Raw genomic sequence first — 12,611 nt, 5'->3', positions numbered from 1 at the left:
ATATATATATATATATATATATATATATATATATATATATATATATATATATATATATATATATATATATATATATATATATACACACATATACATATCTAATATTAGTAAGTTGATATTTGTATATATATATCTAATATTAGTAAGTGACCGGGGTTGATATTTAATTGGGGCTGGGGCTGGGTTTAATAAAATATAGCCAGGGCTGGGTTTGTGACTGGGGCTGCATATAAAATTATACATCCTAAGTTATATTTTTTTATTCAAAAATTATGTTATATTTTATATATATATGCATATATAAACATCATTATGATCATAGTCATCATTACCATCATGACCATCATTATCATCATCATCGTCATCGTCATCATCATCAGGCTTTAGCCTTTCTCTTTTATGCTGTTTTTCTAATATAAATAATCTAGAGTATTTTCTTTCCTTAACTAAACCTCATTCATACAATATATAAGGCACTCTCTTCAAGTTTTCTTACTTCTACCACTATCATTTTCTCCTGAAGCTGCTACCCCTCTACATGCTGATACCTAAATCACTTTATTCTTCTTTAAAAAATGTTGCTCGATAAGATGTTTTTTTCTAATCTGTCTAAAACTATGCCTCTTTTTCTTGTTGTGTTAGAGTCACTCCATACATCCATCTGATCATCTTCTCTTTTGGCAAATAATACACCATATAAATACTGAAGTTTATATTAATATTAAAGGATATTGTTTGCCAGCATCTAAATAAATAACAAAGATATATATTTATACCCATAATATGTATGCATAAAGCGCATCTCAGAAGCTTTTATTCTTTCTGGAATAAAAGCTTAGAAGCTTCTATTCCTTCTCTTCAATATTAAGTCAAGCCTCATTCTACTCCACATTTTTAACCATCTTGAGCAGTTGCTTTATTAAACAAGTAATCAATTTTTCATCTTTTTTACAACAACATCTTTCTTATAAACAAATGTCCTTTTATTATTCCAAGAAGCCAATGTAAAAAGGTCCTGTATGATGTTAAGCTCTGTTATTCTAAGTTTACTAAATCTTGTTTCAGATAATAGGTTCTAGAGACTTTTGGTAAGTCTTCAACATTGTCATTAACTAAAGTAAATTTAACATTTAATCTCTAATTCATGGGTCTGATCTTTTTATTTCTCCCCAGAATAAGGCAGAGTTTTGTTCTAGTTTTTGCTAAATTATTAAAAAGTGCTAAATAAGTGGCTCCAATTTTTCAAAACTCTAGAAAACACTTTGACCAACTATCCTATAATTAGTCTTCACTCTGTTAGTTTTTTTATATAAAGTTTTTGAGATTATTAAATTATTGTAAGTATACAATTATAATACAAAAAGTATTATAAACTTTTTTCTAGCCCTAGATATCAACCCCTGCTAAATCTTATAATTTTGCCGGGGCTGGGGCCGGGTTTGCAAAAAGTCTCATTTTTAGCTGAAGCTGGGGTCGGGGCCCCGGTCATTTGCTATCTACTATAGCATATTTATGTAACAAATTGTTACCATATTTTTTTTACTTTAATTAAATATGCATATTCAGAAAAAAGAAAAAAATGAAGAATATTAAAAGAAAAGATTGCTGCCAAACTCTCAGTCGATGTAGCACTATGCTGTCGATGCAGCACTACTCTGCATTGACACTACGACTGCAACCCACAGTCAATGCAGCACTACGCTGCAAGTCATGCTATTTGTCAGTCAATATATGTACTGAAGCCCTCAGCAGCAGGCTTTTTCAGTATGACATCAGACTGCTCACCTAAACCAGCAGTATAGTGTGTGTATATATATATATATATATATATATATATATATATATATATATATATATATATATATATATATAGCAGCATGTTAGTATTTTATGTCTGGAGCTAGTGCATTGCGCTTGAATAAAAGAAGAAATTTTCCCTTTTTTATAATTTTCTAACAAATGAAATGAAATTGAATAAATTCTTTAACAAATATCTAGAGACAAAGTCGAAAAAAGTATTGGAATGGTAAATTAGAAATCTTTTTTTTTTAATTGAAAAACCATCTTTTTGACTAAAACTTTTGTGAAAAAATATATTCCTTACTTTTCGTTAATTTCTATCGGTAGTTTAAAATATGATTTGCTTGAAAAATTAGGCATTGAGGATCTGGAGTTATGTGTAGTTCTTATAATGCCATCTCTGGAATTGAAGCCAGCTGCTTTTTGTGAAGCCTTCTTGGGTGTGACATGGAAACTTTTCAAATTTCCACTCAGCCGCTGTTTCACCTGATTGGATCATTGACCAAATATCTTTATCTGAGATTCTTCATAGCAAAGGTGACGGCAAAAGCATAGTAGTGTTCCAGTCAATCATCTCTGTATAGTCGGTAGCAAGGAAATTAAATTTGGGTGGTTGAAAACTCCTGATAAACTTTCTTTTAGAAGCTAGGCTTCTTGCCTTTATAATTCTTCTAAAACCCAATTCCCTAATATGAACCCATTTGTCTACTACCATTGTTAAAAGCAAGTTTTCTGAATGAAAAAAAATCGTTTCTCTCAATTGCTGGATCTATTACTTTTAGCAAATCATTGGGAAGGAATTTTGACAATTTTATCATTTTATATACATGTTTTGTTCCATTTGTGAAGTGTTTAGTTTTTTTTATATGAAACCATCCAGGGACATATGATTTTAAAAGAAAAGATATTAAGATTTTGTGCTCCTCTGTTGAGGTTTCAAGGCTCAAATACAATCGTAAAACTCTGTTTGCAGTTGTTAACCACCTTGAGTGTGAAATTGCTCCAGGTTCACAAACAGATAAATCTTCAGAACAACTGCCTGATTTAATAGCAGAACTTATATATCCTACAAGAACTGCTGATCTTTGCTTAAAATTTTGCGGTCAATTTCTGGAATTTTACAATGGACATTGACAAATTTTACCACTGGTAATTTCTCACATTTATTAAGCTGTGCATCAATCAGACCGCTAAACAATTTTGAGCCTGTCGTTTTTCCATCAAACGTTTGAAATAAATGCCAGAATGGCAATTCATTGAAGTGTAAGAGGCAAATCCCCCACTGCAATGGTCTTTCTACGTATTTTTCAATTGTGAGAATAACACCAAATTTCCATCCCGTGTTAGTAACAGTGCCATCGCATTCGATTACGTCCAGTTCATGAAATGAAAATCCACCTTCATTCAAATATGAAATAATGTTACTGGCAATGTTTTCAGCAGACCCAGAAGTTGGTGAAACATGACCAATGTACATGGAACCTGGTTCTTGTAAAATTGAGTAATGTTCCTCTTTTATGGTTTGTCGAAACCTTTTAATTTAAGTTTTTCAACCACTAGAGTTTTGTCCTTCTTCTCATTAAAATACAGTCCTTGAATTAAGTTTTATTTTTCCTTGCTCTGCATTTGAAGTTGTGAATGGTTATCCACTTTTGCTCTTCTAATTTTATTTTTGTCAACAACAAGACTGTGATCATAATTGGTTACAAAATCTTGCAAAACACTTGAGGCAATAGCTGTCGTTGCTCTGTCTGATAATCCATAGCAATCAGAGAGAGCAGCATTTTTCATTGCAATGCGCATCTGCCATGATGGCTTAGTTCGCTTAAATTTTTCTAATTCTCCATCGATGACTTCTTCAATAGCAACGAAGGCATCACTATCTTTTTGCTCTAGTGTTTCATCTAAATGGTTCGAGCATGAATGTTGAAATAATTGATTATTAGCGGGCAGAGTTCTTTTAAGTTCAACAAATTTCCTATTGTGCGTATGTGTAATTTTTTTGTTTTTTTTATGTCAACACTTCCAATTTTACCAATACCATGCATTCTTTGGAAGTACAAAAATTTTGGTTCAATGATGGGGATTTTTTTTTCTTTTTTACACTTACAGATAATTAAAACAGAACATTTCGCATTTTTAATTTCAGTGACCATTTTACATTTGCAGTCTAATGTTATTTTACACTTACACACCGAGACATCAAACAATAACATTTTTTTTTTTTAAATCTTTAACTCTCTTTTTGAACTTTCCTTTTTCTTTATCACGCTTGAAGGATTTTATAAGGTTGCAATAATTGTCATGGTACCCATTTATTAATTGGATAACTCTGTAAATCATTACTGTGGGTATTGAAGCTTTATCAAACACTAATTTAAATTGTTGTGCGACACAATTTGAAACATAAGAAAACTTAACTTGCTTGTTGTTTGATTTCAAGGCTAGTTTGTAATTTTCATTAAAACAACACTTGAGAACTTCTTCATAAGTTGGAAGTTTATTTACAGATAATTCTATTGAATGACCAAAAATTGGGCAGTTAAATTTGCTACGAGTAATTTTTTTAAAAACAGCTATGACAGGTTGGTTAATATCATCAAATAATAATAACAAAATTATATCAAAACAAGTTGTTGTGGCAAGAAACACACCAATTTTGCAGCACATTTTGGGAATACTCTAATGCGAACTTTATTACGAAAATGATAAAAAGCGAGTATTTATTCAAAATTTCAAGTACGATGTGCTAGCTCCAGACATAAAATATTTGTATTATTTTTTTGCATTTTCCTTAGATACCCTTGAAGCATGTTTTCTGCAATATAGCAAATCAAAAATCAGAAAAAATTTTTTGGCCCACCCTAATATATATATAAATATATATACGAATCCCATAATTTTTTTGACAACCAATATTTATGCGGAGTGGTTAATAAGTGGCAATAACAAAAATATGAAAATTTTTGTATTTTGTACTTTTTCTTGTTAGAGGTATTTGGGCCGGTTGTTCGAAGTTACGCTTTTTATAAATTTTGACTAACTTTAGAGCAATTTCCAAGCATTGGCCCAAATAGATTCTGGTGTCAAATCCAGTTAATTTTTTCAACAATATTTTCAACAATTTTTAATGTGTTACTGTACCAAAAAAAACAGTGCGCTTGTTAATTTAAAAATATGTTATACCTATCTTTCACTGATTATGATAGATAAATTAACACTTTGGCTATTGTAAAGTGATTTTTATTTAATCTTTGAGCTTTTTTCCAGTCATACAACAAGCTTTATGATTTTTACTTCATTTTGGTATCAAAAGATGTTTTTTTTTTTAAATATTGCTACTGGAGCCTTGGATCAAACAAATCCAAATCCAAAATGGTTTCCTAAAAAGATTGGGTAAAGGACTTTCAATCTTTTGTTGTAAACTAAACTAGATCAAATGTATTAATGTAATTCAAAAATATATATACAAATTTTTTCTGTGGTTATTTTAGGTGCTCCAAGAAGACTGAATGGTCACATCACAGAGCACTGAAGAAAAATATTTGACTTGGAATTTTGCAATTCCTTCATGTCGAAAAAAAGCCTGATTAGGCATCGGTGTCTAAACACAGATCATAACACAGACAGATCAGTGAAGGATCCAGCATTTTTTGGTATTTGAGATAGCTAACAGACATGGTACACACTCCAAACATTTGTATGTTTATACTTGTATCAAATAATGGTACTTTGCAAAATATTTTGATGGTTGGAGGCTGTGAACAAAAAAAAATAACTAAAATTTCATTCCCCCTGCCCCAAACTCAAGAGCAACAAGTTGGTAAAATAATTTTTCTTCTATTTGTAACTTAAAATTTATCAATGAATATAAACTTAAGTTTATATTCATTGATAAATTTTAAGTTTCATAGGATTATCTCTCAGCATTCATAAATTATGACCATATAAAGTTTAAAACCCCCTCAGTTTGAGTTGTTTACAAATTTTATATGGTCATAACTTTTGAAAGCTTAAAGATTGTAAAATAATATTTAAAATTTATCGCTGAATATAAATTTAGTTAAGAATAGCAAAAAAATTATTTCATCAACTTGTTGCTCATACGTTTCGGGCACAGGAGATAAAATTTTTGGGCTTATTTTTTCCCAGCCTCCAATCATTGCAACTTTTTAAAAAGCATCATTATTTGACAAAAGCATAAACATACAAATGTTTGGATTTAGCTCCATGTTAGCCATTTCAAACACCAAAAAATGCTGGATCATTCACTGCCACAGATCTCTTGTTTTAGAAACAAATCTGCTTCAGAATTCAGCGTTTAAATGCGTTTAAAATTAGCATTTAAATTCAGCGTTTAATGTACAAAAAGATTTATATACATATAAATTTTCAGCTTAAGACAAATATCTCAAGAAAATATGTAAAAAAATAATTTTTAAATGTATTTTTAAGGTTCAGGGTTTGCAGTTAGGTATCAGATCAAAATTCAAATTATTAGAACCATTCAATATCAAGAAAGCAGTCGCCTAGCTTATCCTTCAATCCACTATTCTTCTTTTTTTAAAGGTTTATTACAAGAACTCTTTGTTTAAAGTAGCTTCTCCAAGCTCATCCCACATTCTACATTATCTTGAATAAATTTTACTGTAAGTACAGCAAAATTGAATTTTTTATTACAAAATATTTGTCTTAAAACAAGAATTATGTTTCTTGTTTTAACAAATAAATATTCTACCCTATAATTTATTTTTAAAAACAAGAAATGTATTTCTTGTTTTGAGAAATAAATTTCTTAAACTATGCTCAATAGATTTATGATTTTTCTTTGAGTTCTAATGAGTTGTTAGCAACTTTGAAGGGCTTTTAAAAGTTTTTGAATTCATTGTATCCAAAAAATCTGAGGGAGTCTCATCTGTAAGCATTTTTCAAACTATGACCCAGAAAATCAAAATTAACCAGTAGTCTGGTGAAATATACTGCTCAAGACCTAGTGGTCTTTATCAACAAAAAATGCTTTCAGAAGGATTTCAGCTTTAATTCTATCTGTTTTTACATCTTTTTGGACCTCCCATTATTTTTGAATACAGAACTTTTTACCATTTTTATATTGTGATCTCGGTCAAAAGATGCTAACGCCAGCACTAAATACCTCTATGGTTTTACCATGATTTGAATTTCACCTCTGCAGCAGGCTCAATAGTCTTGTTGAACTTAAAAGTATAAGTTAAAAATAATACAATATAGATAAAAACTTATTACATTTAATTTTGAATAGATAAAATCAAGGTGCTATTTCTATTGATTTCATTTTTATTATATTTCTATCGATTTTAAGAAAAGTCATTGGAAAAAAAATATTGGTTTAGAGTTATTTCCTTTGTATTTTTATATTTATATCTGATTTTTAACCATTTTGCAAACCATTGTTTTTAAACAGTTTGTTACTTCATGACATAAGTTATTCTTAAATAATAAGACTAAAAGATTAAAACTTATAAAATTAAGTTTTACTTTAAAATTTGCAGAATCAGAAAAGTTGCTGGTCAAAAACCGCAATGTCCAAGAGAGAAATGTAGTCAGCCATTCTATTGATCTCTTTGAGTATTTTATTACTCAGAATTAAATCCTGCCTGATTTTAGAGAAATCCAACATAAATTTCATGAAATTCAAGGCATGTGAAACAGCTCCATATTTTTTAATTTTCACCTAATGTTTTGATTTTTTGCCGCAAGATTACAATAATCTCTGCACTTCTCAAAAGTCTAAATGTAAATAATTTAAAAATAGAAACTTATACATTTTGTTTTTGCAAAAAGCGAAGTAGTTTTATCTTTACCTTACTTTTTTAACTTATTATGGTTTTACAAGAATAAATAGTTTATTCTCCTGCAGATAGGTTTTATGATATAAATAGTTTATTCTCCAGCAGATAGGTTTTATGATATAAATAGTTTATTCTCCAGCAGATAGGTTTTATGATATAAATAGTTTATTCTCCAGCAGATAGGTTTTATGATATAAATAGTTTATTCTCCACTAGATAGGTTTTATGATATAAATAGTTTATTCTCCAGCAGATAGGTTTTATGATATAAATAGTTTATTCTCCACTAGATAGGTTTTATGATATAAATAGTTTATTCTCCAGCAGATAGGTTTTATGATATAAATAGTTTATTCTCCAGCAGATCCAACAAAATCCAACAGTTTTATTTATGACTATATGAAGCTCTCCGACATAGCAGGAAATTGATCTGTATGAGATCAAAAGCATCTAACAAATTTCTAAATGTTGTGTATTGGGCCTCAATGCTATCATGTTCAAAAACCACCTTTTTTTAATTTCATAATGAATTTGTGCATTTTTAAAATACCACGAGTTAACAAAAATAATAATAATAAAAATTGTCACAATCAGTATAGATAAAAACTTTTCTATTATTTCTAATGACGTTATTGTATAGTTAATGATTGGTAAAATTCTATTCGCACCGATTGATTGAAAATGGCCTTCAAAACTCAAAAAATGTAAAAGTGTTTAACTTTAAAAGAGTGGCGCAAGTATAAATAGTCATCCAAAATAAAAAATAAAAAAATTTCATTAAGAAAACAATACCTTTTGGATATTTTATGACAATCCATGTATTAAAGTTTGTTCATGATGGTCATATATATATATATATATATATATATATATATATATATATATATATATATATATATATATATATATATATATATAAAGTTTTATAGTATATATGATTATTATAATGCTTAATATTAGTCAGAATTTTACAATTAATATATGCATGTTTAAGTTTTAAAAAATGTTGTCAGTCCACTGATAACTTTTGATATAAAAAAAATCTGACAAAATAATTAAAAAATATAATTTTTTTTTATTTTTTCAATATAGTAACTTGATTGACATAATTAGAGTATTATACCTTAATAAATAATTGTAAATTGTAGAAATTGAAAACTAATAGGCTTATTTTAAAAAATTATAAAATATATCTCGCGATAATATAAGTAACATTTAAAATTGTTGTTTATTAACATTGTCAATGGTGATTTAATATTTAATAAAATTTTTAGCACTCTAAAATCTTTTCAAATAAATATGATATATATATTGTTCTACAGCCTTTATAGTACAATAAAAGTATTAATTTCCTATGCTATAATGTACTAAATGATTAATATTACTGTTTAGCATCATTCCATTAAACTTTTTTTTTGTAAATTTGTCACAGTCTGACCCACTGTGCAGCCCATTGTGATACTGGGGATCCAAACATCAGTGTGGTACAACACAGTCTTGATCAAATACTGCCAATACAGTGACTACTGACGCAGCTGACAATACTTATATTGGTAGCTTCCTCAAAACAAGATATGCTTATTGACACTTATCTTTTGAAGCATGAATATTATTGACACTTATCTTTTGAAGCATGAATATCATTTGATAAACACTATTCTGTTTGAAGCTATTGACAGAACAAAATCATTAAAATTGGCACTGGACAAGGTGAGGCAACTAACTAAAGAAGTTTACTAGCAGCAATTGCACAAGAGTGTATTAAGTTGGATACTAGATCAATCGAAATCAGCTAGCCAGTAATGACAAGATGGAACACAAATAATATTGTGCTTGAGGTCGATTCCTAAACATAAAGAGCTTCTACAATGTTTGAGGCACCAAAAAACAACAAATTTTGGGTATTGTTAAAAATATTCAACCAGGCAGTTGCGTTAAAACTATTTAATGCAATTGTCAGTAGAGACCTATCAATTGCTGAGTTCATCACAAAAAGGAGATCTATCATTTGTTGAGTTCATGATATCAAGGAGACCTATCAATTGTTGAGTTCATGAGCTCATCTGGAAACAAAATTAAAAAAAACAGATAAAAAAAACTGAAAACTAATGCAAAAATGTTTTATGACAGTAAAAACTCTCTTTTTTGTGTTAATTCATCTCCCCAAGGCCGAGGAGGCTTCTTGAGTTGTGGTCACAACCTCTCTCAACTCAATAACTCCAAAACATGAACCTTGATGAACAAGGCCACTGCACGGAGAAACAAGTTGAGCACGGTACTACCAGGGACGTGGTGGGGATCAAATTTGGAACTTCTTGCTTAAGAGGCGAGTGCTCTACCACTACACAACTACCGCATAAAAACTTATTAAAGGAATTAAACTGAAGAGTTTATTAAAGGAAAATATAGTTTTTGATAAAGAAAAGTTGGTAGAGAATCTGGTTTGATACCTATTCCAGCTCTGACTCTGGTATCATCTCAAAATTGGTTTAAGCAGTAATAGTAGTACTTTTTCTAAATTTATTACACCTCCATGTAAAAGAAAAAAAATTAAAATCAGAGATCCTAGAGATTCAATTATAGACATGTTTGCTGAAAGTAATAGTGGTTACTTCAATTTAATTTGTAATTTTGCAGGGTTTTTTTTTATTTGTTTTGTATTAAATTGTGTATTGTAAATTAAGTTGTGAATGTGAAATAAATCTTGAACAAAATGGTATTATCTCGTAATTTTTTGAACAGTTACGAAAAATATTAATTTTTTTGTCAATTTTCATAATTTTTAAAAAAATTATGAAAGACGTAATTTCTCTTAACAGATTTTTTACCCAATTTTTTATATCTTTCATAAATAACAGATGACGTTTGAAAGACATCTTTTAGACGAAACGTGTTTGTGGGTTCATCAAAATTTTTTTGTTTTAAAATTTGTTTATTTATAGGAGGTGATTATGGCGCTTATGCGTTACTTGAGCTTGTAGATGGAAAGGTAATTTTTTAAAAAAGCTTCGGTACATTGCAGTTTATAGGGCGTTCGTTAATAATAATAAGTTAATTTAAGAGTTAATAATAATTAACTAATTAAGTAAAAATTAAGTAAAAGTTAATTGTTAATAATAATTAGTAAGTTTTGTGTTATCATATTTGTTGTTGTCTATTGTGAACGAGTTCATTATATAATTACGTTGTTGCAGAATTTTTATAAGTTAATTTATAATGTTTGTTTCTTACTTTTATTAAAATTTTTTATAAGTTAATTTTTGATAAGTTAATTTATAATGTTTATTTCTTTATAATTTTTTATAATTTTTTATAAGTTGTTTTATAAGTCTTTATAAATTCTTAGAAGTTAATTTATAATATTTATTTCTTACCTTTATTAAAAGTTTTAAACCTATTTGTTTACGTTCTTATATCTTTTATAAACTGCAAGTTTTCTGGGTTTTTTAATTAAGATTGTTTTCCGCTACAAAGCAAATTTGTTTAAAAGTGGGCAAAGCATTGAATGGAGTGACAAAAAAGTTGATACATCTTTTTATCTGTGCGATCAAAAGTGGCACACAGTAAGATTATCTAAAACTGGTCAAGATGTGACTATTGAAGTTGATAAAATTGTCGTCTATGGTAGTTTAGATACCTCAAATAGTGGATCAATTAACGGTGTCGCATATATAGGCGGTGTTAAAAGTAAGCTTCATTTTCCTTACGTTTATGAAATTAAAAAAAAAATGATTTACGTTGATTTTAAATCTGTTTCTTTAAGACGGCATTTTTAAACCTGGTTCTTTTTCACGCTATTTTGACGGATGCTTAAAGATAACTTCACTGAATAAAAGAACTGACGACATTCATACAAGTGAAGATGGTAACAACATCGTATTTGGCTGCGCTACGTTTTAACTTGGTTTTAGGATAATAATTTTCAGAGCAATATAAGATGTGATAGTTGAACTGTCAAGGAATTACGTTCTAAAAAATTGGTTAGATGAAAAACCTACTTCATTTGAGTGGTTAACCTATAAGTGGCTAAACCCGCTTGATTAGTTAGATTTAGTAGATCTGCTTCATAGTTTTGTTGTTCAAATCAGCATGAAGAATCTTAGCAAATTAACTCGAAAAGTAAAATTAGTTATAATTAAAAATAAAATATAATTAACAATAAAAATATAGTTTAAAATATCTACTCTAGTTTTTTTTTTCCTTTTGTTTTTTCTTTTTAAACACCACCAAATTTTTCAAATCCGTTTTACTACTCCTAATGTTTATATACCGGAGCGCCGAGAGGAGGGGGGGGGCGAAAAGGACAGTTTATCCAAACTAGCAGATGTCCGAGGGCGCCAGATAAAAAGAAGAAAAAAAAGTCATTTACTAATATAAGAAAATTTAGAAAAATAGGGTTGCTTATCATAAATTTAGAAAAATCAGGGTTGCTTTCCCAGGCGGTGTGAAGGTTCTCAGTCCTTTTTATATATGTGTGTGTGTGTGTATATATATATATATATATATATATATATATATATATATATATATATATATATATATATATATATCCTACCGCGCCCCTAAGGGAGCAGAAGCCGTTAAAACTGTATTTATATACATGAGTGCCCACAGGATTTTTTGATGTTTCAAATATGACACTTTCACGTGTTGTGCTAACTGCAAACTTAATTATGTTCATGCTTATGCCAAATAAGAAGGCTTTGCAAAAAATCGCGATGATTAAAGCCTGGGAACAAAAATACCCAAAAAATTTTGACCACTGCAAAAACGTGAGGGCAGTTAATTAGTAAAACTTTAACTTTATTACCTTATACTAAATTTTAATTTATCGACAGGTTTTGAATTTCATTAAAAAGTATTTTAAATTACAAAAAATATATTGCAAAAGTGTAAATTTTTAAATTTTGTAAACTGCAAAAGTGGAGAGGGAAGGGGGAGGTGAGCAGGACCCATAAACGGATCCAGCATTTTTTGGTCTTT

The 12,611-nt window shown here is 29.0% G+C and overlaps 1 protein-coding gene across 1 annotated transcript in view; it reads left to right on the top strand.

Moving 5' to 3' along the window:
* LOC100197510 (laminin subunit alpha-1) overlaps positions 1–11,807 on the top strand; it is a 119,733-nt gene extending 107,926 nt beyond the window's left edge. Inside the window, exons 50-52 of the mRNA XM_065815339.1 lie at positions 10,571–10,617; positions 11,084–11,315; positions 11,392–11,807. Of these exons, the coding sequence (XP_065671411.1) occupies positions 10,571–10,617; positions 11,084–11,315; positions 11,392–11,528 (416 nt within the window). The 3' untranslated portion in view covers positions 11,529–11,807. The remainder of the gene's footprint in view (positions 1–10,570; positions 10,618–11,083; positions 11,316–11,391) is intronic.
* Positions 11,808–12,611: the final 804 nt, after the last annotated feature.

The sequence above is a fragment of the Hydra vulgaris genome, chromosome 13 (assembly GCF_038396675.1).
Source record: "Hydra vulgaris chromosome 13, alternate assembly HydraT2T_AEP".
In the NCBI taxonomy this organism is placed as follows: Eukaryota; Metazoa; Cnidaria; class Hydrozoa; order Anthoathecata; family Hydridae; genus Hydra; species Hydra vulgaris.
The sequence above is the reverse complement of the archived record's forward strand: the minus strand, read 5'-3'. Positions and strand labels throughout refer to the sequence as shown.